Source organism: Tenrec ecaudatus, chromosome 7 (assembly GCF_050624435.1).
Source record: "Tenrec ecaudatus isolate mTenEca1 chromosome 7, mTenEca1.hap1, whole genome shotgun sequence".
Taxonomy (NCBI): domain Eukaryota; kingdom Metazoa; phylum Chordata; class Mammalia; order Afrosoricida; family Tenrecidae; genus Tenrec; species Tenrec ecaudatus.
Window position 1 is genome coordinate 117,892,741 of NC_134536.1, and position 26,261 is coordinate 117,919,001.

General features: G+C 50.3%; 1 protein-coding gene across 2 annotated transcripts in view; it reads left to right on the forward strand.

The window, feature by feature from the left end:
• GCLC (glutamate-cysteine ligase catalytic subunit) overlaps window positions 1–26,261 on the forward strand; it is a 47,226-nt gene that overhangs the window by 12,280 nt on the left and 8,685 nt on the right. For both annotated transcript variants that reach the window (XM_075554967.1, XM_075554968.1), the window contains exons 2-8: window positions 10,846–10,958; window positions 11,930–12,112; window positions 16,463–16,576; window positions 18,694–18,752; window positions 18,841–18,974; window positions 25,341–25,415; window positions 25,869–25,985. In XM_075554967.1, coding sequence (XP_075411082.1) covers window positions 10,846–10,958; window positions 11,930–12,112; window positions 16,463–16,576; window positions 18,694–18,752; window positions 18,841–18,974; window positions 25,341–25,415; window positions 25,869–25,985 — 795 coding nt within the window. The remainder of the gene's footprint in view (window positions 1–10,845; window positions 10,959–11,929; window positions 12,113–16,462; window positions 16,577–18,693; window positions 18,753–18,840; window positions 18,975–25,340; window positions 25,416–25,868; window positions 25,986–26,261) is intronic.

A 26,261-nucleotide genomic window follows, 5' to 3' on the forward strand; every position in this document is an offset into this window, starting at 1 on the left:
TGGTTGTGATTTGGCAGGGGGGAAAGGGGCCAGAGACACCATGTAAGAGTTGGCCTAGAGCTCTGCCCCTTTTGGCTCAGCCAAGGGAGCTGCGGGGCTGGCGGGCATGGAGCTCTGTCTGCCGGGAAAGGCAGGCTTCTCCCGTACTCATGCAGGTCTTCGTGCATGCAAGATACCTCGATGATAACAGCTCTCCAGAGTTTCCTGATGGTTTGAAAGGAACTTGCCTGACTCACAAGAATTTTAAGTCAGTTTCACTTTTACTTTTCTCCCTTTACAGCCACTCGGACCAGTGTTTACTTCAGATGGGAGAGGAATCTGGGGGCTTGTAAGGCCCTTCTCACTCTCCACTCGCTTTACATATTGGTTTGCTCTTTTGTTTGTGGAATATTATATGCACAGAGAAAAACGGTCTATGGAGTCACACAGCCCCTTTCGTCCAATCAGGGACAAGCCTCCCCTGTTTCCCTGTGCGGTTCTTTTCTTCCTTGCTTACCCTTTGCCCACCTTCCCTCTCCCCCTCTCTGGCCCCTGGCCTCATCCTAGTACGTAAAGTCTTACCGGTTGGCGTGAAAGCATTTTCATTGTTTCCCTTTATGTGTCATAGAGCATCTGTCTTTATGAGATCAGCTGACTTTGCTGAGCGCAGTGCCCTCCCATTTTGTCCATCTTGTGAGGAGTTTCACGGACTCAGCATTGTTTTTAAAGATCCATGTAATATATTCCATTGCGGGACTCTACCAGGTTTGTTTGTTTGTTTGTCCATTCCTCTGCAGACAAGGTTCTTGATTGTTTCCATTACAGACATTGCTGCAATAAATCTGGGCATGCATACGCTGGTTCCTGTTTTGTTCTTTATTTCTTCAGGGCATACACCACGTAGAGAAAGCTCAGGATCATGAAGTCTATGTATTTGAATTTGTTTAAGGAAGCGCCATGCCGATGTCCATAGTGCACAATTCCGCAGTCTCGGATCCTCTCCAGCATTTTTTAAAATTTTGCTAAGATTGTTGGTACACGGTGGCGTATCTCGTTTTAATTTGTAAGTCTCAAGAGCATTTCGCCATATGATTATTGTTTTTTATTGGTTGGGGGTTCTTAGAGATATTATAACAATCCACAAATCAGCTACATCAAATGAACGTGTACAGCTGCTGCCGTCATCATTTTCAAACGTTTTCTGTCTACTGGAGCTCCTTGATATCAGCTCCTCTTTATTTCCTCCCTCCCCTATCTTACCAGCCTCTGAACCATTGAGAAATTATATATTATAATTATCTATATCATACCCCGTCCGATGTATCCTTCACCCATGGTTCTGTTATTGCCCCCTCAAGGGGGTTGTACATCCATCCTTGCTATCAGTCCCCCTCCCCCTTCCTATACCCACATGGAACCGTTGCTCCCGGTACTGTTTCTGAGGGCTCTATCTATCTTGGATTCCGTGTGCTGAAAGCTCTTATCTGTACCAGTGTGCTTAAGCTGGTCTCGCAGGATTTGTGAAGTTGAACTAGCGCCACGATAGTGTGCGTGTGTGTGGGGGGAGCATCAAAGAACTAGTCACGTTGCGTGTTTCATCGGTGCTGCACTGAACTCGATGAGGTCCCCTTCCTGCGTCCCTTCTGTGAGGGAGTTTCCGTTTATCAATAGAGAGGCTTTGGGTCCCCACTCTGACCTCTCCTTCTCAGCGATCTGATTGTTTTGATCATGTGATACGGATCCCATCAACGCCTCATGGTTGCATAGCCTGTCGGACATTGTCCAACACGAAAGTGTTGTTTGAAAGCTCGTTTTTACGTTTGCTCCAAGAGGGACAAGCCCCGGACGAACTCTTTTTGATGTGCTTCATCTCCTTGTACACTCGTTTGTACAGTTGATGTTTATTACCTGGTGGTACATCGATTAAAGCACTTTGCTGCTAACCAGAAAGGTGGCGGTGTGACCCTGTCAACTCCTCCATGGGAGAAAGTAAGGCAGTCTACTTCCATAAAGTTCGACACCTTTGAAGCTCCTACAGGGTGTCTGCATCAGAATTGACTCTGGCAATAGAGTCTCGGAAAGCCAAACTGGGACAGACCTGCTCTGCCTCGAGGGCCACTCTGAGTGGGAATCGACTGGTGGCAGCGAGTGTGGTTTCTGATCTGCCATCTAGCCGACTGTGCTCGCCAACGACCATTGGGCCCTATTGCTCTGTGAATCTGTATTGAGGGATCATGATGGCTGGCTCTACTATTCAAACAAACTAGGAAGGGAACAAAGTCTCCAAAGCACAAAGTTCGTGCACTTTACTCCAAACAGTTTGTCTTGGTCCCTTCCCAGGGATCATTGATTTTATACACAATTCCTGTGAGCTTGGTCATGTCGTTTCTTGACACGAGGTGGACTGTGAGAAGCCAACCAAAGCAGGACTCAGAAGCATCAGGAGAGGACCCGAGGAAAGTAGATTGGCGCCCTCCTTGGCCTGGTGCCTGCTTCTGAGGGCCGTGCTGGGTTCCAGTGGTAGTCACAGGAGAAAGAAAGAAAGAACTGCTAATGATGTCTGAAGCCTTGTAAGACGAGGGGAAGCTTAGGCCCCTCCTCGTGACAGCAGTTTCAGGAAGATTTCCATCAGATTCCTGGAAGTTTTCGCAGGCCATTTGCTTATAAGGAACGAAGATAAGTCTCAAGTAAAACGACTTTCCTGGCTGTTTTGAATACGCAGTGTGCGTATGGGTGAGGGAGAAAGAACAAAGGGTACTGCTCCTAAGGGATTCTGGAAGGAACAACTGCTCTTCCCTCCAGGACTATCATGCGCCTGACCAGTGGGTGGACTTGCCGTGCTGAGGGAAAGGGAGGGCCTGCCGGCAGTCAGTCTAATGGCGCGGGCACCATTGCCATCGCAGAGGCACTGTGGGTGACGCCCCATGGTGGTAAGGCCAGGAAAGGTGTTACGGTGCTGGGGGAGGCTCCGCAAAGGTCTCCCTGGGAGAGGTGACTCTTGGCTTGAGATTCACCAGAGCCAGCTGGTGAGGACCAAGGTGAAATCTTTCCAGGCTGAAAGAACAAAAGGCCAAAGGCCATGGGAGAACAGTTATTGGAGGGGCCCTGGAACAAAGGCCTATGGGGAGGCAACATGGGGGGGGGTCACGAAGGACGAGGTCTGGGAGTCAGTGACTGCTGAGTGTGAGTCAGTTACAAATGTCAAGAAAGGACTGGGAGGGGAAGGATGGTCACCTCATCTGCTGGTGGCAGGAACTTGCCCATCCACCCACAACCTTGGAGCCAGAGTCGAGGTGCCCCAGGGGTTTCTCAGGCTGTGAATCTTGGTGGAAGCAGACTCCCCTCTAGGTCGGCAGCCTGGTGCTTCATCGGCTTTTAAGACTAAAAGCACCCAAAACAAATGCTGTATGGAACCATGTGTCTATGAGTAGCACTTCCACTTCAACATGCCCTGACATTTGTGCGCTGCTGTTTCAGTGTGCTTTGAATGTGATCACACTCCACCGGGTTTGTGAGCAGCACCTAGGCCCCTCCCTCGCCGGGGGCACCACCTTGGGGTGGTGTCTCAGACTTTGCGAATGGCGTGTTATGTCATATCCTACCCAGGAGCTCGGTTAGGGCTCGCCCTCCATTTTACAAAGAAAAAACTGAAGCCCCGGCTTTAGTTACCAGGATCCAAGCTGATGGACTCCAAAGTGTGTGCTCCGAGCTAGTCCGCCACCCACCGCCTCCCAAAGAGGCAGGGGACAAAGCGCTCTGTGGCCACCGAGGGTTAAACTCAACCATAGCTGAGTGAGACTGGGGAAGAGAACTCGGAAGGGGGGCCGGGGCGGGGGGGGCAAAGCAGGGAGTAGACTTTATATATATATACATGTATGTATGTGTACACACACACGGAATGTATCTTAGAGCCAGAAATACAAGTTTAAGTAGTTTACATCAGATGGCCAGAAATTCCGTTTCTAGTGTGTGTTAGTCCAGGTAGACTTGAGAAACAAATTCATATACATATGAATGTCTAAGAAAGAGCTTTATATTAAAGAGCACCTGACTATTGAAAAAACATCTCAGCCCAGTCCAGATCAAGTCCATAAATCATTAGCTTGTATGTCCGATACCAATCTATAAAGCCCTCTTCAGACTCATGAAACACATGCAATAATGCCAAATGCAGGAAGTTCACAGGCCAGTGGGTGGGAAGTCTTGTGGGTCCAGTGGCTTGTAAGCATCTCAGCGCTGGCAGGGGTCTCCACGTGATTCCTCCAGCTCAGGGCACTAGAGTAGTTACATGTGCTGCAATGTCTCCCAGGTAGTGTGCGGAGAGTCTCCCGTCTCCAAGGAGGAATACAGGAATTCCCAGAATCCTCGGGAGAAAGCCATGCCCTCACAGAGGCCTCATTGGCTGTGACCTGATAGATAAGCTAGATTCCACCCCTTCACTCTCAATCCTCTCAGATTGACAAATGATTATATAACTACCACAAAGTGTAATGCAAACACTCTTTCCACACCAGCACCACTGACTATGCCTATGAAATCCCCTAGCTTACAGAACAAATGCCAACTAAGGTTGGCAAAGCACTGACTGCCCCTCCTTTCCAGCTAATAGCCTGCTGGAAAAGGACAGAGGCAGGACAAGGCAAGCCCCAAGCCCTGGCGGCGAACACCAGGCTGACCTCATCCCAGGGCAGCAGGAAGCAGGCCAGAATCAGAGCCTGAGATCTGGAGCTTTGATTTCTCTTTCTGAGATCCTGATCCTTTTACATGGATTTCAACCATAGCTTCCCGGGGAAGTTACTTACATTAATTAGCAAGAATGGAGATCTTGTAGACCCTACTCAGCAGGTTAGATTTACTCTTGTCGGAGTCTGCTCTCACATCACATCCCATCCCATGGCCCAGTTCCTGAGCGGGAGCCCTGCTGCCAGTCATGGTGTTACACAGGAGTATCTGTGCTCAGGGCCTGTGGAGGTACAGCACCATTCAACCGTCCCTTACAGCTTAGAATGCCTCGGCTTTAGCGCCACTTTAGTCTCTTTAGAAATCACTCCCATGCCCTCTTTGTTGGATGGCTTAGCCTGACACCAGTTCCTAAGGACCACAGCCTCAGTTTTCACATCTTTTTCATGGGTAGTACTTGAGCTTAGACAAGCCACTATAGAAGCATAGCATGCATGGGTGTGGGCTTGCTGGGGGCCAGCCGTGAAAGGTGCTCTGTCTGCCGACACACCTCCCACGCCTGTCCCTAGGCCCTGTGTACCCTGAACCCTCTGCAAGTTTTCAGGACCGTCTTCAACCCTTTCAGCTCAAGCCACTGCTGGGCAGTTGGCTCAAAGCAGCCTCTGTCTGCAGGTCAGGATGCCCTCGTCAGCTGCATGGGGTCTAGGACCCATGGGGATGACAAGGGGGCTTCACAACGTTTGTGGGGTAATTCTACTATCCTTTGGTTCCATTTTTCCGTGAACTTTGGGAAGGCTCACACCGCCCACCCCCACCCCCCACTTTGTATGTGAGTGCCTTTGTTATGCCCAGTGATGCCACAGCTGTTCTCCCTGTCACAACTACTCAGTGTGCCACCACTGAGAAAACTAGTACACTTAGTAAGAAAACCTAAACTGTGCCTGCAATATAGCGGTCTGGTTTACTAGAAATCACAGCCAAGATAACTCCAGAGGCCCAGAAGGTAAATTCCACACCACCTACAGGCTGCTAAGAAAGCAGAGCTCTGCAGCCATCCTGTGTGTGCCAGTCCCATGAACTAGTGTCTTCAAACTTCTCAGCTGTGCTTTTGCCTGGCCCTCAGTGCAGTGTGGACCAATACAGCTTCCCGAAATCATAAAAATGTTTAGTCTGCACTGTCCCAGGCATGTGTCCACTAGTAACATGTGGCTAGTGGGCCTAGGGAGCTCATTTTAAATCTTTTAATGAAATTGAAATAGCCACATGTGCCTAGTTGCAACCATCACGGACATCATGGCTGATTCTCCTTCGTGCAGGGTGTCATACCCCACCCTCCCACCTTGGGGTGGGTATAGGTACTGTCTAGTCGTCTCCAGCTCTTAGTGACCCTGTAGAACCAAGTAGAACCGCACCTTAGTTTCCAAGCTGACACACCTTTACAAAAGCAGACAGCCTTGTCTTTCTCCCTCTGAGTGGCTGGTGGATTGGAATCCTCAATCTTGCAATTAACCCATCGCTTAATGCACTGTGCCACCAGCCTTCCTTTCTTTGACCTAGAGTGCCTTGTACTCTGTGGCATGATCTCTGGTGGTCAGCCCAGCTGATCTGAATCACTCATCTGCCAGAGGGGTGCTATCACTGATAACAAAAGGTCCCATGCTCCTGCGTGCCCAGAGATGCACCGGACCTTCTCTGGAAGGTGGTGGCATTTATGCTGGCGGAGCAGTAAGCCAACACCGGGCCAGGAATCAGCGTAGGCAGTGCTTCCTCGGAGAAGCCTTCTGGACTTTAGACTGGTTTGGGTCTTCCTGTTCATTTGCATAGCTCTGTTTGGTCACTTTAGCCGCTCGCCCAGATAATTGAGCTGCACTGTGTGACTGGCTGTCACTTCAGCAACAGTACTGAGCTGTACCGAGTACAGAACCAGAATCATGCCTGCCTGAATCTTCACAGGGTCTCCAGCACAGGGCAAAGGGATGGAAGGACAAAGTGCTGAGGGAGCAGGACCATGTATGTTGGCTCTGATTAGTCATTAACTCTAATTGGAGTCTTGTGGCCCTCACAATGGTGGAGGGATTGTTCATGTAAGGTGAGAGATAACTGGGTCTCTGAGAAACAACAGCTGGCTCCAACCGGAAAGTTGAGACTATTTCCTGGGTCAGTGGGAGAGTCAAGGGTGGGATGGAAGTGCTGCCCTGAACCTGGAATGGACCACGTCTCCTGAATCTGAGAGCCACCATGGGTTGGGTTTGGGATTGGTTTTGGGTATTTCAAAGAATACCGTCTCCTGGCTACTTTGGGATTACTAATCATAAGTCTGTGGTTCAAAGCCACCAGCTGTTCCATGGAAGAAAGTTGAGATTCTCTGGTCCTGTAAAGATTTTCAGCCTCAGAAACCCTATACAGACTCGCTGTAAATTGTAGTTGTCGTCAATAGCAGTGGGGTTTTCTTTGTTTGTTTGTTTGTTTGGTGTGAAATCCTGAAATGGGATCCACCTTTCCTGTGTGTGCCACTGCTTTCAAGATAGCATGTTCATTACGCACTTGGGTTGTTCACTCTGGAGCTCATTCTCACTGCGCGTTGTGTATAAGCTTGCAGAATTGTGTGCGCGCGCGGTGGATGCGGAGAGCTGCTACTGTAGCCGTGGTTGCGGCACCTGTGTGACCGTCGGAAACATGGAGTTTCATCCTGGGAACCAGGGGTGTGGCTCATAAGAGCCCCGCATGTTCTGCTTCATTTTTCCTCTCACATTCTGTTACGTTCACCCATTAGCTACAAAGGGAAGTTGAAGCTAGGGACAAAGATCCCATTTCTGTAATAAAAGCAATCACAATGGCTTTAGCTGTTTAAAGAGCCCTGGTGGTGCTGTGGCCTAAACATTGGGCCGCTCATTGACAGGTCATCAGTTCAAGCCCCCCAGCCTGGCCTCAGTGAAAGACCACAGCCTTGGAAACCCCAAGGAGCAGTGCTGTTCTTGTAAGACCACCATGAGCTGGGATAGCCCAGTGGTTCTCCACCTTCCTCAGGCCGCGGCCCTTCATACAGTTCTTCATGTTGTGGTGACCCCCCCCCCCCAACCATAAAATTATTTTTGTCGCTACTTCATAGCTGCAATTTTGCTACTGTTATGAATCGGATGACCCCTGTGAAAGGGTCATTCTACCTCCCTAAGGGGTCGCGACCCACAGGTTGAGAATCGCTGGAAAATAGACTCCGTGGCAGCAGGTAGGAATTGCTATAAAAGTTGTTGCTCATTTTGATAATAGGTGCATGATGGGAACTGAGTAAGCGGGAAGCATCTTCTCTTCTTCCAGGAAGCTTGTCATGTGGCAGGAATAGACACCTCCTGGGCCCTGTGAGCGAAGGAGGAAGGGCGATCTGGGATGCTTCCTGCAGCATTGTTGTCCAAGACGTGGGCTGCTTCATTGCTGCAATCGGTAACTCACCTTTCCTACAACACAGTGCCAGTCTGTGCCATGAAACTGGGACATGATTGATGGGAGAGGTTTGCAGCCAGCATGACATGGCCTTTCTTTGCCTCTTGTAGCTGATGGTTACTTCACAGACTGCCATCTCTTGTAGCTCCTCACCTACAGACCCCTCGGGTGCTCTGGGCCTGTGTCATCACACTGATCTGTGAGGAGCGTACTCAGATGTACTTTGCATATTGGACTTGGGAATGAGGAGCCATCAGTAAAAAGTACATGACACACCTATGCCCATTTAAAGGATACATTTGCTTCACCTGTTTACTTGCAGTCAACCTTTTCTTTATCTCGGTCCCAAGGCCTAATGGAGTTCTGTGTTCGCTCAGGCTCTAGCCTTTTTCAAGAGTCGCGGGTCTGGGGATGCTGCCCCATAGCCAGGACTGAGGTGGGGAGCAGCTCCAGAGTCTGGGTTCTGATCACTTACCATTTGAGTGACTGATTATACAGCTGCAGATCTCACGCTTCTGGTTTATGTGATGGAACCCAGCAGCCTTCACCTTTTCTGGAACTGAGAAACAAACCACGAAGCTGGACGGGGAACTGAGACTCCGAAAGCAGTTCATTGGGAGTTTGCGTTGTTGCTGTTGCTGCATTCCCCTTGATTAGCAGCTCCAGTTATTGTTGCTCCGTTCACCCTTTGTAATCCTGTGTCTTGGCTGAAGGATGGGTTGGACTCTGGAACAGTATGGTGTCTGTGATGGGGAGCTGGCCCAAATGCCTTCCACAGCCAGGCAGGGCCACGCAAGCACACTGAAGTGCCAGCACCGTGCAGATCTGGGCTGCATGGCAGCCACAGTAGGCCAAGAGTACCCACGCCCTCCACAAGAGTGGCCTTCCTCTGCCCCACTGGACCTGGGCTTGTGCTGGCTGCTCGCAGGACATCTGCTTGTCTGTTTTTGGAGCTAGGCATCTGGATTTCCATGTGGAATGTCAGAGAGAGAGTGGGGACACTGTTGCTACACACACACACACACACACACACACACGCACATGCACACTTTTCCTTTTTATATGGATGCAGACCAAACAAATGCATCCGTGAGGCGGCAGGTTGCCACCTGTTGGCCACAGCACCTGCCTTGGTAGCTTGTGCAGAGTTCTACGCAGTGTGTCTGCAGAGACCTTATCGCGCCGCACGCACGTGTGGCTGTTTCGAGTTACCCGTGGAGAACCGGACTCCATTCCTTATCATTGGCACATGTGCCGTTTATTTCCGTCACAAATAGTGACTCATGCTCTGCATTTATGACCTCAGACTTGTCATTTAAGGCCGTTGGCGGTTCCGTGGCAGAATTCCAGCGTCCGTGCAGGAGACCCTGGTGTCATTTCCAGCCAGGCCACCGCAGGTGCTGCCCACCACCCACCCATCCACGGAGGCTTTCAAGGTGTTAGGATGCCCACAGGCCTCAGTGGAGCGTCTGGGCCTAAGACAGACTCGGAAGAAAGGACCGCCAAGCTCCTGAGCATCAGCCAGTGAAAGAGAGCCCTTTGGCTCATGACCCTGCTCCTCAACCACTGTGGAGTTGATGCAGAACTGGGGCGACGTTTTCTTGTGTGCCTGGAGTTGGGGGCAGTGGGGGGGGCGGACTGACAGTCACACGCTCACAGTTTTAAAGCATGTCATTTCAGGAAGAGCAAGAGATTCTGGTTCTAGCCTGTCACCTTGTATTTTCAACTCCTGATTTTTATCTGTGTTCCACTCTGCATTTTCACGGGCGCACTAACATGTCTGCATTCTGAGTGCTACATTTTCAGGGCAAGGACGTTGTCCTCACTTATTCTTGAGACCCCGAAACTGAACTGGTAACAGCTCAGCTAAGGCCACCCTCCTGTGGGGGTGATTCCTTGTCATTGTCATGGGCCTGGATTGGGGGTGGGGGTCTGTTGCTGAGTTATTCAAGGGCTGTTCAAGGGGGCGCTGGCTACTTGGTGGTTTCCAAGCCCCGGTCCCAGTAACTGCTTTCTTACAGCCAGGCTGAGCCATGCGTGGAATCCGTTTAAAATGCTAGACGCGCTACGCTCTGAAACACTTCTCTTTAGTTGCATGAGGAGACCTGGTGCCACCGGGGCTAAAGCATTCCGCTGTTAACTGAAAGGTGGGTGTTGGAAACCACCCGTGACTCCGTGGGGAAGGTTTGAGGGGCAGTTTTCCTCTGTGCCCATGGGTTGCCGTGAGTATCGAATCAACTCAGGGGCAGTGGGGGTGGTGCCCACTGGTGGTCTGGCCCATCCGAGGCCTGCCCGCTGAAGAGCTAGCTGCCTGACATGTAAGTGGTCCCAACCTACTATTGAAACTATTAGCTTATAAACACAATGGGTTGTTGGGTCCTATTTGGATACTGAAAAGATGTAGCGTTGTTTTCAGTCTAGTGAAGATGGAAAGTACGTGAGAACGGACATCGTGGGCTTATGTTCTTAGCTCAAAAGGTGGTATGCGATTGGGTTGTTGGGTTGCTGAGTCTGATTCCTTGAGCTCAGACAATGCCACTATTGACTAGCCACTGTCTCCAGGTTGTCACAGTGTGCAAACGAGCTATTGTGCATGTGAGGGTAAGCAAATGTTGCTGCTTCAAGCCTCTCCACCCCTGGCTCCTTTCCAACCATCACATTTCCCTTTATTTTAAAGGTCACGCTGAGCACGGGTCTGTCTGGGAGAATGTTAATCTCTCTCTCTCTCCCCCCTTTCTTTTTCAATAGGTGGAGTATATGTTGGTCTCTTTTGATCATGAGAATAAAAAAGTCCAGCTGGTCCTGTCCGGAGAGGAAGTTCTTCAAACTCTACAAGAAAAAGGGGAAAGGTCAAACCCAAAGTAAGCCAAAACACGGACGGTGCTTTTAGTGTTTTTTGAACCTTCGATTTACTAAACGACTCTTTTCTGAGATTACAAGAAGCAAGATAGTAGAGCAGTTAAGAGTACACGCTGTGATTTCGAGCAGCCTGGGTACAAATCTTGATTCCCCCTCTCTGTAGCTGGGTAACCTTGGGCAAGCTCCTTGGAAACTGGGCTTCAGTGTCAGGACCCACCTCACGCGGCTGCTATTAAGTACATTGATCTGTTAAAGCCCTGTGAAAAGCGGGCTCAATATAAAGCCTGTTCGCTGCGGTTGAGCATTTTTTAAAGAGAAGCCAAATCGTTATGGAGATGGGAAACCCTGGGGCCAGATATGACTCGCCAGCAGCTTTGGTTTCACTGCCACCTTTGTAAGTGCTTCCTCTTCGTTTAAAGAGCGGGCGCGGGCTCTCCAGTTCACTCTCCCCGGACCTGGCCACTCGCTCATGGAGTTTGCACCCCAGGAACTAAACTGAAAGAGCGCTACGGTCTCATTTCCTTACCTGCAGAGTCGACTGGCTTCTCTTGGACAGGGCACGCCACGCCGTGCATTTTCGATCATGCAGAAGTGTGCTAGCCCCAGAAGGAGACTTGGTGGTGGAGTGGGTTGCTTTGTTGGGCTGCTAACCCCAAGGTCAGCAGTTTAAACCTACCAGCCGCTCCACGGGTTAACGATGAGGCTTTCTGCTGGCATATAGATTTACAGAGACCCACAGAGGCAGTTCTGCCGTGCCCTGTAGGGTCACTATGAGTCAGCCCCGACCAGATGGTCGTGAGTGTGGTTTTGGGGTGGGGTGGACTCAGTACTTTCTAACTCAAACAGTGTTGAAGAGCTATGGTCAGTCGAAAGGTTCGTTTTTACCTAGTGGTTTCTGAGTATTTTAAGCAACTTTTAAAACTCATTTGAACAGAAAGTAGCAGAACCAAACGAAAACTTTTCTCTTCTATAGCCACCCGACCCTTTGGAGACCAGAGTATGGGAGTTACATGATCGAGGGGACCCCGGGCCAGCCGTACGGTGGGACCATGTCAGAGTTCAACACGGTGGAGGACAACATGAGGAAACGCCGGGAGGAGGCTACTTCTCTGTTAGAAGCAAATCAGGCCCTCTGCACGATAACTTCATTTCCCAGGTTAGCCCCTTAGAGTAAAAGGGCCCAGCAGACATCTAGGAGCCGTGGGATTTCCCCCTGCGATTTTTGTACTTGACTCACGGTCCGACCTTTCTCTGTGGCTTATGGTAGCAGCCTCAACAGTGACTGGCAGGCAAAAATCCCGAGCGGGCTCCAGGAAGCGGGCGAGTGGTGGCAGCCTGGAGCAAGGTGGCGAGAGCATTCTCTTGGGCTCCTGTGAGAGCCGGGGTCCGGCAAGCATTCCTGACCGTGGGGAGCAGCTGCGTCTAACAGTCCTCACGGGCTCTTGCCACTGGTGGTAAAGGCTGCTCCCTCACACTTTCCAAAGGACCATGTCCCCACTGGTGGTGTGGCACATCAGAGGCTCACTCGCTGAAGAGCTGACTGACATATAAGTCTTCCCAACCTACTGTTGGAACCATTGGCTTATAAACACGATAAGTTGTTGGGTCCTTTTGGATGCCGTGCTGAAAAGAAGATGTGGAATATGTTTTCAGTCTAGTGAAGATGGAAATTACGTGAGAGCAAACCTCATGGGATTATGTTCCCAGCTCAAAATGTAATATGCAAGTAGTTACAGGTATTACACCTACAATCCTGACATAAGAACATAGTTCTACAAAGTAGCAAGTATGGCTTATCCATGTGCAATATCTCTCAGGTGCGTATGGTAAGTGTATGCTTAACTTTCCGGGTTTCAGGGTTTGGTGTCCGTGGCCGGGAGCACCTGAGCGGTTGTTTTCTGGGTTGATTTGGTTTTTGTTGTTGTTTTTAACTGTTTGTGTACCTCCCCCCTCCCCCATGGGGTTTTCAATGACCATAGACATTCAGAATCGCACCACTGATCTTTGCGGGATTTTCTTTCTTAAATCATCCCTGTAGCAGCTACAGTTGAGGCACTGTCCAAGCTGCCGTCCTTTGGTTCAGAGAGCGCCCGCCTCGTCCGGCTTCCTTGTGCTGCAGTGTTCTTGTACTCTCGCTCTCACCACACGTGTGGTATGCGTGTGTCGCTGATTCGGGTGACCGCAGTACAGTCACCAAGCGTGTGGACCACTGTTAGCTTCTGTGAGGTCTCTGTTGCGTGTGTGCCACCCCCTCCGAAGGGAAAACTGAACGGCTGGGTGAGGGCAGACAGATTTGCTTTGAAGGCAAGTTGTGTTCACGGCTGAAGGAGGGGTGGGGACACGGTGGCTCTATGCCGTCTACTCAGATTCCCAGACCAGTGCCGGCCAGCCGTGAGCGAGAGCAGAGAGGGTGGGCCTCCACAGAGCCATGGGGGAGACAGAGGCTTGCTCGGTGCCCTGCGTCAGTGATGGTAGAAGGGAGGCAGTGTCCCCAGGAAGAGATGCAGAGTGAAGAAGCTCACTGAGGGCGCCAGGGTGCTGCCGAGGAAGGTTGGGACGGTGTCTACCAGCCGTGGGGACGGGGAACAGCACGTGCACACGTCCTGAGATGAGCCAGGGGAGCCGGGAGCCTGCTGCTGGGCACTGGAGGGAAAGCTGGCTGATGCGGCCAGGCGCTGGGAAGGCGTGGTGGAAGGTGGGCCGGGGAGCTTGTTACCCTAAAGGTAGTAGGAAGAAGCCATTAGAGTGCCAAAGGAGTCGCCAGCCTTTGTGTGCTGCGAGGGACTAGACCAGGTGCCGGCACCCACTAGGGGACCGGAGGATGCTGATCCTGGGAGGATGGTGCGCAGCAGAGGGACAGAGCCGTAGCTGTGAGTCAGAGGTCTGGGGCAGTCAGGGAGCTTGGCCAGGGAGGAGATGACACGTGTGGTTGGTGTATGTAACTGGGGTCGGGGGGAAGCCAAGGCCAAGAGGCTGCAGGCATTACTCGACACCTTTCAGTGAAGCGGAAATGCAGTGGTACATTTCCCTAATACTACAGGGTTAGACACTTAGCGGACTTTCTAAAGTGTGGCGGAGCCGGCACGGTTTTATCGTAGAATTCGAAGGTGAAGACTGGGTGGTGTCAGCGGCAGCGGGCCCCGGGGGGAGCCTCAGTGCTCTTGAAGGCATGGGTGCTTCCACGGTAGAACGCCTGTCCTCCCTGCGGAGACCCGGTCTCCAGGCTCGGGCAGTGTGTGTGTTGCTCTGATGTTGACAGACCAGGTCTCAGCGGAGCTTCCGGCTCAGATGGACAAGGGAAAAACAGACCGGACGTTTGAAAAAGTCTGCCAGTGAGAAAACCCTGTCTCGTTGTAGCCTGATGCGAAACTGCTCATTCTGCTGGGTTGAGACGAGTCTAGGGCCCCCTTGATGGCAGCAGGCAGCATGTCTCCTGCGGGCCCCCCCTTCCTTGGAAGGATGGGCTGGCGGGGCCCTTCTGAAAAGCCAGCCACTGAAAACCTGGGGGAGCGCTCTGCCTCTCCGTGAATTAAAGTCGACTCAACAGCACCTGAATTTGTGTGTGCCTCTTCGCGTAACTGAGAAAGGCTGCATAGGGCATAGGTGGTCTGTCGAAAGTCAGCTTGCTTTCAGGAAGACATGGTGAAAGGAGAGATGAGAAAGAAAGTTTTAAAATCTGATATTTTTTAAAAGCTTAACCATAAACTGTAGTATGGAACAGTACTCTTGGACTTGGAACAGAGTAACTAGTCGTCGTTACCTTCGCCCACAGCATAGTAACAGCAGAGTTTGGCTGCAGTGTGGGTGGGGTCCGGGAAGGGAGTGCTCTGGGATTGTAAACGCACAGACAGTGGCCTCTCCTCTCCCCCCTCCCCCCCAAAGATGCAAAACTCTGCATTCTTAAAACGGTATGCTTTTTTGGCTATTTAAATTCATCAAAATTACATAAAGTTACAAATTCACTTCCTTGCCACACCAGCCCCCATTTCGAGCACTCAGCAGCCACATGTGGCTAATGGCCCCCATTTTGGAAGTTGCCAGCATGCACAGACATTCCCATCACGGCAGACCATTCTACTGAAAAGCGCTCGTTGGGGAAACAACCCTGTAGGAGCCCCGGTGGCATAGTGGTTACTTGCGCTAAGTGCAAGGTCAGCAGTTCAAAACCGCCACCACCTACTGGGAGAAAAGGGAGCTTTCTACTCTTGTAAAGAGTCCAGTCTCTAAAACTCGCAGGGGCAATCCTGCCCTGTCCTGTAGGGCACCTATGGGTCGGCATCGACTCCGTGGCAGCAAGTTTGGTTTTTCGAATCTGAAGACCAAGTCGAGCAACCGCTCTCCTTTGAGTCTGGTCATCTGGGGATCCCCATGTGTCTAAGTTTGCCAGTCCCCTAGATAATGTTCCCTCAGAATTGCTGGCTCACAGTAGGTGTACATTTAACTGAGACTTCTCAGGCGTCTCCTGTCGAAGTTCGTGATCTTCTCATGGGACACCGAGGTCAGTTGGTGTGGCGTTGCCCGCAAACACAGTGTTCTGAGTCCAACCTCGATAAGTAGCAACGGGAGTCTTCAAAGCTTGTGATCCATTTATGGTGCACCTATTGTGGCTCTTCCTATTGGGAGGAAAGAAAAGGGAAGAAAATGAAAGATACTTTGGAAACACTTGTTCAGTGAGTAGTGGACACGTGAGCATCCACCTCCGTGACTCTGAGACCAAAAGAACTAGATGGTACCCAGTTGCCGCCACCCACTGCTCTGAAAAGGATCACATGGTAAGGTCATGGACAGAGAGAGGAAAGGGTGGAACAAAACTCACTCAGAGAAAAAAGGGAGCTTACTGGTCTGACAGAGACTGGTGTGCCCCCAGACTGTGCCTCTTAGTCACCCTCCAGGTCTGGAAATGAACGCACCCCCACGGGCCCAGGCGTCAGTCAGTGCAAGTGCACTGGAATTGGAGCTTAACACTAGGCATAACTGTGGCACTTCATGTTCCTGGGCTGGGATTAAAACTCCTCCTTAGGCCAGTGGGGTTGGGTCTCCTCGGATTCACCTAGAGAGAAACTCCTTCATCTTGACTCAACCTGCAGAAATACATTCTCTTGAGGCCTCTCACAGGCAGCGGAGGTGGGGATCATGGACAGAGGTCCACAATTGTCCAGGCATCTAGAGAGAGTACTGGAGGCTTCTTAAGCTGTGGGGAAGGAGACCGGCCCTGGGAGACAACCGCTGTGGCCACGGGAAGTAGCTGCCAGCACTGGAAGAGTGTGCTGCCCACACTGCGGGACGGACGCTTTCTGATACAGTCAGTAAAGGGCTGGAGTCACCAGAGGATCTTGGTGAGCGGAATCTCAGGAGCAAAGGGAGTGGTTACAAAGGGGACTGGGGTGCACATTTGGGCGCTAGACCCCCTGAGAAGGGAAGTAATAGAAATGAGGTGCAGTGATGGTGGGGCACGCTCAATTCCTGAAAGCAAATCCCATCTATTTAGTTCTGCAATTTGTTGTAGATTAGGCTGCCCTGGGTTCACGCTGCCGGAGTGCAAACCCAACCCGGTGGAAGGCGGAGCTTCTAAGTCCCTCTTCTTTCCAGATGAAGCGATCAACAAACACCCCCGCTTCAGGTAAGTGTGGCCGCAGGTGCATGTGTGCCTTTCCTGTCCAGGAGTCCTTGCTGAGCCTTGACTGCATCCTGGTCCCTATTGAGCCAGAGAAGGCACAGGGCCCCTCCGGGCCCCACATCTCCTTAGTCATTGTTTCTTCCACCCAGGTTTCACCTGTCCATTTCGAGCCATTAACTTGACCATTGTCCTGCCCTTGAAGGAGCAAATTCTTTCTGGTCTGAGTTCTGCTTATATCTTTCCGGGCAAGCTTTCCCTAAGTTATCTCTGCCTTATTTCTCTTCTCTAAGTCTGCTCCCATATGGATTTAGACAGCCTTGGAAATCCTACGTAGGGTCCCTATATGAGTCAGAATAAACTCCATGGCAATGGATTTTTAAGTCGCCATTTGTATCTATCATATACACTTCCTACTCCACATACCTTCATCATAAGGTAAATATGTGTAGGACATGCCACGTAGGGGATGCTCATTACCTTCCTTAACTGGTAGGGCTGTTGGCTTGGAGCTGAATGCTTAAGCTTTACAGTGTTTCAGGCACTTAACCAGTGTGATCTTGGCTTTGTACCTTGGGTACTCACCTGCCATCCTACACTTAGGCTCCTGACCTAGGTTAGGGACCATGGCCATCTCCGTGAGCATACTCTTAGTACCGATGCACACCTGCAATGTGCAGAGTCTTAGGGGGGACAGAGGTCTAGAAACAGAGTTCCCAACTTCAATGATGTAGTATGGTAAGGGGAAAACTAAGATAAACCGTTGTTTAGAAAAGATAGATATGGTGCGTGTCAGCTGTTGGGAAAGATAGATGGTGGTGAGTATCAGATTGTGTTGCCAGAGACCCTCTTACAGAGAAAGGCGGGCCTGGGAAGACCCTGGCTGAGGGGGCTTCACCAGAGCAGCGGCATGTAAGCCGCGTCCAGAGCCACGCTGTCCAATTGAAACAATGCAAGCCACAAGAGTGCCTTACATTTTTTAGTAAACACGTTAAAAAAGGCAAGGGGCTTCTCCCTCCACCCACTTTTCTGTTGTCCATCCCCCAGGGAGGGGGTTATATGTAGATCCTTGTAATTGGTTCCCCCTTTCTACTCCTCCCCTTCCCTCCTTCCTCCTGGTATCACCACTCTTAGCACTGGTCCTGTCGGACAGTGTAAGATATAAAATGATAATTTATAAATGATCAAGGCTTCATGATAGGGGGCAGGGGGAGTGTGGAGGAAGAGAGGGGGGGGGGAGAAAAATGAGCTGATTCCAGGAGCCTAAGCAGAAAGCGAGTGTTTTGAGAATGATGAGGGCAACGAATGTATGGGTGTGCTCTACACAATTGACGTATGTATGGATTGTGATAAGAGTTGTAGGAGCCCCAATAAGTGATTTTTTAAAAAGGCAAAGGAACGGAAATATTATATGAGGGGGCTTCAAAGAGTTTATGGAGCAATGGAATGGAAAGATGGAATTTTTCCAACAACTTTTCAAAGCCTCTTGTATTTTATTTAGCCTAGTATGTAGAAGAGATTGTTGTCTCAGCATGTAATTAATATTTCTAAGTTAGTAACAAGGAACTCTATTTGTACATCCAGCTTTCAAGTCCTAGTGTGTAGTTCACACTTAGAGCACGTTTAAAGTAGAACTAACCAGTCACAGGCCAGGTGCTTACTGGCCACACTGTAGCTGGTCGCATCTGACCTTGGCAGCACAGGTGTGGAGGACGCTAGGCATTCAGGCTAAAGGTTGTGGGGAGGGGGACACCGGTAGTGGGGCTGCAGAGACACGGGGGATAGTGGTGGCTAGGGGGCTTGAAATCTTTGGCGTTAGCATGGGAAGTGTCCGAAACCGAGAGTGTGGCCAGACTGCGGACCCCTGGACTGTGTTGAATTAGCACGGTTTGAGCAGGGCAGAGATGGGTAACTCTCAAGCAAGGGGCAAGGTAAGTAGTTGTAATGGAACACCTTTTATTTTAAACAACACCCCCCCCCGCAAAGTATCTTGCTTAATACATTTTTTAAAGGTAAATTACTTTGAGATAATTTTCATTCCAAGTGCTTGTATGTGATTAAACATTCCTTTCACACGATGGCTGTTAGGTGACCAACTGATGGCATTTGCTTATCTGTTTTAGTACCCTCACAAGAAATATTCGCCACAGGAGAGGAGAGAAGGTCGTCATCAATGTGCCAAGTAAGTCCGCAGTGAGCTAGCGGGTGGGGTGGATCCCTAGACTGCCAACCAGACCCTTCTTTTTGTCTTTTCTCCTGGAATAACACAGTATTTAAGGACAAGAACACGCCATCTCCATTCATAGAAGCCTTTCCTGAGGACGAGGAGGCAGCAAGGGCGTCGAAGCCGGATCACATTTACCTGGATGCCATGGGGTTTGGAATGGGCAATTGCTGTCTTCAGGTACTGGGAGGCAGAGTGCCCTCCTCATTAGATATGCATTTCCCTGTGAGAAGTCTCATTTTAACCAGGTTGAATATGGTACCTGGAATGCCCTTCTAAAATCAATGAAGTTCTTCAATACATTCATTAGAAGCTGTCTCTGAACTCAGAACCTTTCAGAAAGGTTTATCATCGCTGACATAAAAAGCTTTCTCCTTTCTGTTTTCTGCGTGCCGGATGTTTGCCGCCACCTAGTGACGGTCTCTGGTCAGGGAGAAAGATGAGGCTCTACTCTCCCAGACTGACGGCCTCGGAAACACATAGGGTGTTTGTGAATGGTCACTGAGGGTTCGAGGGTCACTGCAAGGCCATATGGACTCGGTGGCAGCGAGTTTGAGGGACGGTCCAGCTTTGAGGTTATAAACATCACTCAGACCCGGTAGAACTGCTGGACTCGGGTGCTGACGGTGTGCGCCAATGATCCCATGATCCGAAGGACTTCCTCGGACTTTAAACTTGTACATTCCTGCAGGGACAGCCAGTGATTGTAGAGGAACGAATACCACCAGCCAGTGTTTGCTTTTCCCTGGCTAAGTTACACAGGACGTAGGATGACTGTTTGTCTATTTGCGTGCTTTGCATCCCTCTTGATCCGATTAAATTAGTGATGTCTCCAGGCAGGCTGGCCTCGGGCGAAGATTGTACCCTGGTTCCCTGCAGGCCTGTAGGAAATCACGGAAGGCCCAGCGGCAGGGCACAGCTGGCCTGCTTTCTGCCCTCTGTCCTCTGTTACCACTCGTGTGTGTGGGCAGCCCCACTCACCTAGGTCCTTGTGTTTCTCATCCGTTAAAAGTTTATTTTTAAGATCCCTTCTAAGCCAATATTTATCCCATTACTCTTACTAACAGAAGTACGGCTTTTCACTGTTTAACTTGATTAGAATCATGTTAGGAATAGAAGGACTTACACGAAATAGAATTTTTTTTAGGTAAACATTCATGTGAGGTTATATAAATGGATAACCTGGAAAAAAGAGAGCCTTGGTGATGGAAGGAAAAAGAAACCTGTTGCTCAAGGAGATTCCTGTTGTTCCAATGACCCAGGCTGACGGTGTCTGGAGTGGCACAGGGGGAGGGCCCCTCTGGATCCGGATCCGGCCTGATCTCTCCAGAAGCACCAGTAGTCCCATGCTCCCAGCCTCAGTGTGCACACCTTCCTGCAAACATGCCTTGTTCCATTTATTTCTAAAGCCAATAATCATGTGCCACTGAGCGTCCACAGTGGGCCCCGCGGCCCGGACTGCGGCGTGATTTGCGTGCTGGGCCAACACTGCATCATCATTGGGTCTTTTCTTTCTTTTAAGCCTCGGGACAAGCTCTCTGCCTCAGCAGTGACCCCTCCGCGTGCTGAGAGGGAGTTGCCCTGGTGTTTGGCACTCAGCCCATCACCTCTCCCGCAGCTTCTCTGCATCTGACTTGCTCACATTCTCACCTTCTCATTCGCCTTGGCACTTTGAGTGGAGCCAGGCCCGCAGCAGCCTGGAGCGCTGTTTCCTTGTTGAGGCACGCCATGATTGTTGGGTGAGAACACAAGCAACAGCATTCACTGGTTTCCACCCCTTTTGTCTTCGTGTCCAAATCAATACCTGTCCTTTCCCTCTCGTTGCTGCTGTCGCGAGCAGTGTGTTTGCTGCACTAGGGAGCAAGGATACACTGCACTCCGCAGTGAAATTTTCAAAGGAAAGTTAGAAGAGAGAGAATGCTCCAACACTCCAGGGTCACGTGATAACTCGAGACTGGACACCTGAGAGTTAAGCATAAACTGTTCCTGTGGCGAACTTTCTAGATCAAAAGTGGAGGACAAGACATAAGCCGGTAACATCAGCACAAGGCCATTGTATAGCTGAAGCACAGACCCTTTGTACACAAGAGACCAAAGATACACATGTTCAATACTACGTGCCTTCCTCTGATGGCGAGTGCCGGTGGTGCTGTCAGGTAATTACAGGGTCAGTAGTTCAAACCCACCAGCTGGTCCACTAGAGGAAAATGAGGCTCTCTGCCCCTGTGAAGAGTTACAGCCTTGGAAACTATGTAGGGGTCCCTGAGGATCAGAAGTGACTCTGGCTGTGGGCATTATAACCTCATGGGACCAGGAGCCCAAATGGACATTAGGCTCGTGATCAATCAAAAGTCAATGCCAGGGTTTTGCAGGCCGAGTATGTTAAAGTAGCATGGCCATGAGTAAGTCTTTCCCCACTCTTTGTGACTTAACATCCATGGGATAAAATGCCTGGCTTCAAGCAATGAGAGTCCAGTAAATGTCCTTACAAGAGTGACACTTTGTAAAAATAAGAGACATTTGACGTTTAGCTGCGTATCTGCTTTCCTGTCTGAAAGACAAATGTTTCTGAAGACAGCCAGTAGCTGGAGAACTTCCCATTGCGTGACTCCAAACGCTATCAGGGACATCAGAGAACCGCTGGCCTTCTGTCGGTTTAACACTGAACCCGAGTGCTGTGCCAGGAGCAGCCTGCGACGCGGAGAGCGCTCCAGGGGGGGTGTGCTTTCCCCTGGAAGACCGCATTTGTGGGACATGGGGGGTGTGTGTAAACATTTGCTTTGTGCAGATACAAGTTTCTCATGCAATTGATGCTTTGCCTGGGCTTAGAATTCATTTTTCCTTTCCTCACCAGTATGCCTTTTGTGTACCCCAGTTTCAGTGTCTTAAAACATCATTGGCACAGCCGTGGGAAAAGCAGGCAAAGGAAGCGAATTCTGCCAGCCGCCACAGAAGTCCCTGCTGTGTCTCTGAGGTGGACCATTGGACACCGCTTATCAATAAAGCAGGAAACAGATTTTTGATAGTCAAATTTATTGGGTTGATAGAAGACTTTAAGTACAAAGTAAGAAACATTGTAACCACATTCATAGACTAAGAGACCTCACAGAATAGTGGTTACACGTTGGACTGGTAACTGAAGCCAGCAGTTCTGAAATACCAGCTGCTTCTTGGAAAAAGTGGAACTCAGTTGATGGTCCCATAAATTTCTGTCTGAAATTCACCAGGGCTGTTCTACCCTGTTCTGTAGGCTCGTCATGAGTCAGAATCAACTCTCTGGCGCTGAGTTTAGTTCGCTATAGAATGACTATTTGGGGACTTTCAGGAGTAAAGAGCTAATTCATGACATATTATAATAGATATTTTTCCCCATAAGAAACTTATGTGGCCTCAAAACTGGTTTCTATGAAAACTTTAGATATTCAGATTTCTAAAAGCTATATTCCCCCAGCATTCTCTTCCCTCCCCTCCCAAAAAAGTTTCCTAGTGACACTGCGTCTCTTCTGCGATGTGCCAAAGTGGAGCTAAAATCGTGCATATGTTCCTACTTCTGTAAGGTGTTCCAACTGCCATCAAGCCGATCCCAACTCACAGCAACCCTGTAGGACAGGGCAGAACTACTCCATAGGGCTTCTGAGCCTAAATAGTTATGGGGGAAATAGTGGCTCAGCTGCTAAACGAGCACTCCCGCCACCCCCCCCCCCACGCCCTGATCTGCAGTGCTCTTCTGTTTGACTTGATAATCTTTGTATCTGTTATGTAGCCATATCGAGCAGGACTCAGAAGGGAAGGTCGAATAATGGCTGTCCATGCTGATGTCAGATGGATCTTGGCTGAAAGCAGAAAAACAGATGTTTGCCTAAGTGTTTTATCAGCCATGCAGAGGCCTTGCACTGTGTGTGTCATAACACGGGACTATGAATGAAGGGAATTCCACAGCACGGATTGTGCTCCTTTGAAACCTATACATAGACCAAGAGCCAGTCGTTGGAGCAGAACAAGGTGCTGCTGCCTACTTTAAAGTCAGGAGAGGTATATGTCGATTGTCTCATTTCACAATACTTACTCAGTTTGTCAGTCGGTATGTTGAGCAACTAATCCAGGAAGTTTGACTGTATGCAGAAGAACACATCAGGATTGGAGGAAGCCTCGTTTAATTAATTACCTGCAACCTGCAATGGCACAACTTTGCTACGGACAGTGAAGAGCACTTACTGATGAAGATCAGAGACAGAAGCCTTCAGTGTGATTTACAGCTTAACACCTAAAGAACAAAAAATCCTCACAGCAGAATCAATAAGCCACGTCAACCTACGCAGAAACTAATGGTGCGGTCAGAGATTTCATTTTACCTGGATACCTATCAGTCCATGGAAGCGGCAGTCAAGCGAGCAAGCTGCCGCTCGTCAGGCCTCTGATGGGAACGAGAGCACCAGTAAAGCACACCCACCCTAGAGCCATCGGCCAATTCAGATCAAAGGGCAGCGTTCGCCCGAGAGCAGAGGAGGATTGGCAACGGGAAACCCAGGGAGGAAGTGGGATAAGTGATGGAACATTGAGGGAATTGGCAATGAATGGAATGAAACGAAATGTGTATGAACCGGTGGCAGGAAAACTGACGACCTGTTCTGTAAACTTTCACCTAATTCACAATTTTTAAAAAGTGTTTTAATATCACATTTGGCCAATCTGCTACAAAAGACCTCTTTTAAAGATGTCACTTTGAGGACCTGGTGTGCCTGACCCATTCTTTGATACCTTCGATCCCCTTGTTGTATGTGAAAGCGACACAGGGCCTCCGGAAGACCAAGGACGAGCTGATGCCTTTCAACAGTGTGGGCGAAGAATATGAAAACTGTCACGGACTGCCAGAAGAACAGACATTTGCCCCAGAAGTGCAGTCAGAATGCTCCTTGGAAGCAAGGATGATCACACTTCATCGCACACATTTTGGACTTCTTATCAGTCGGGGCCAGTCCCTGGAAAAGGGCATCCTGCTCGGTAGAAGGGCGTCCAAAAAGAAGACGCCTCAGTGAAACGGTGTGACACGGTGGCTGCAAGAGTGGGCTCACACATAGCCATTGTAAGGATGACCTCGACCCGGCCGTCTGCCCTTCCCTGGCCCTAAGGCCACTGTGAGTTGGAGCCAACCCAGTGGCACCTAAGAGCAGCAGTGCTCTCACCCTGGGCAGCACAGCAGCTAAGCCTTGACCCCTCGCTTTCTTTTCAACAGCAGACAAGGATGGAGGGCTGACACTTTGTCCGCCGGAGACCAGTTTCACAAGTCTGACAACCGACGGGGGTTGTGACATGCAGTGAACGTGCAACAGTGGTTACTTCAGTTCTTAGCATCACTTTTTCTTGCACAAACACTAACTTCACACTCTCAGGACTGAGTATTGGTAGCAGGAGAAATGCAAACGTCCCAATTAGAAGTTTATATTACAATGTATTACCTTATACCCTAATTTGTACATTCACTCTTCTTGCGCCCCCCCCCCTTTGAAGCAAGATTCTTTCAGGGGACTTGTGTTGGTCACTCGTGTGATCTTTTGCTCCGCCGAACTGAAGGGTTGTAGTGTCTCTTCTTGGGAGACCTCAGCTTGAGCACACCATCTGAGCCTCACTCATTGCCACCGCGTTGATTCCAGCTCATAGTCATCCTATGGGACAGAGTAGACTGCCCCTGTGGGTTCCCAAGGCTGTCAGTCTTTACGGGAGCAGAGAAGCCCCCCTCATCTTTCTCCCTCAGAACAGCTGGGGCGGTCGGACTGCTGACCTTGAGGTTAGCAGCCCATGACCTATTACACCAGGACTGAGCCTACTCCCCAAGCATCTTCCAACTCTGGTTTGCCTTCTGGCCACCTGTCCTGGGATAGCCAAACGTGTATGGCCCTTCTTTTCCTGTTTCCTGGTTTTGTAAGACCCCCCAAACCATGGTTACTCTTTCTCAAACCCTGTCTTCCTGCACGTCCTAGAACCCCCAAGCCCAAACTTCAGTCGTCCTCTCACTGGCCATATGCACTGGGTGGGCACCGAAGCTGCCCCCTTTGACTGCAGGTGCCTTTGCTGCTCGCTCGCCGTCCCCACCTATTCCCTGCCTTTAGTGTTGCCCCCTTCCAAGCTCTTCTCCCATTGTCAACAGGGAAGCCACCTGTAGCATCCCCAGATTCCTTCTGTACTAAAATCTGAAGCCCCCTTGAACTAACCAGTGAAAGAAGCAGATAGAAGAGGGATGACTCTACCTTGCCACGCTTTACCACATACCTTTGTGTCTGTGTTCCTGCTGGGCTTCTTAACTTCCCATAGCTTGGATGGGAATGGTTGTTGATATTAGTTGCCCGGATATATCGGACCAGGTTCAATACCATTTTCTATTAAGGCTCACCCCCAACCGTTTGAGCGAGGCTCCTGTGTTGACCTTTCATACAATCACCGTGAACACCCCTCCCTTCCCATCTTCCTTCTCAGACCCCACAGCTGAGGGAGGGAGCGCGTGGTTTTGTCGTCCTTGCCGTCGCCAGTGACCTAACTCTTCTTAAACAGGTGACCTTCCAAGCCTGCAGCATATCTGAAGCCAGATACCTTTACGATCAGTTGGCCACAATCTGCCCAATCGTCGTAAGTAGGAATGACATCGTGTTTCAAAGACTTTTTATTATAAAATGAACCCTGCATGTGCTAAAAATGTCCGCTGACTCTGCTGCGCACCTTGGTTGAGTCGTCACGGAAAAAGAACTAGCTGATTCTGGGCTCCTGACGTAAGACTGGGCCCCGGGCCAGCTCCGTGTTGCCAGAACAATATAGAGGTATCATGTCCAGTTTGAAGTTGGCTCTCCCCCCTGCCCTGCCCTGCAGTCCTTACGCTGTGGAGAGGACTTTTGTGGGAGAAGCAAACCACACACAGCATCTGGTCAGTTTCTCCTGTCTGTCACTAGACAGGGCAGGTGGAGTGGAATCCTGGGGGCCGCATGAACCCCAGGACGTTTAGCCTGCTCCCTAACTGCCCGGAGCTGTCGGCCAGCGGTGGGCGACCCTTTGCGCCTGCCGGTGCTGACTTGTGTTTGCTTCCAGATGGCCCTGAGCGCAGCGTCTCCTTTCTACCGAGGCCACGTGTCAGACATCGACTGTCGCTGGGGCGTGATCTCTGCGTCGGTGGACGATCGGACTCGGGAGGAGAGAGGACTGGAGGTAGGATGCTTACCCCTGCGGAGCGTCCGCAAGTCCCGCAGGTCAAACAGCTGCTGCGACTGCTGTGAAGGTGAAGCCACTTGGTGTGAGGTTTTGTGACCCCCACCAACTGACTGGGGAGGTGCGGGGGGTGGGGTGCAAACAAGGTACGGAGGCCTCGTAAGGTGACCAGGCATCCCGCGGTGTAGTTAAAATGACCCGATTTTTTGAAAGAACGCATGACAAGCTAGGGTATATGGTTTTCGGCTGCCATGTGGCTATTTCGCCAGGATCTGA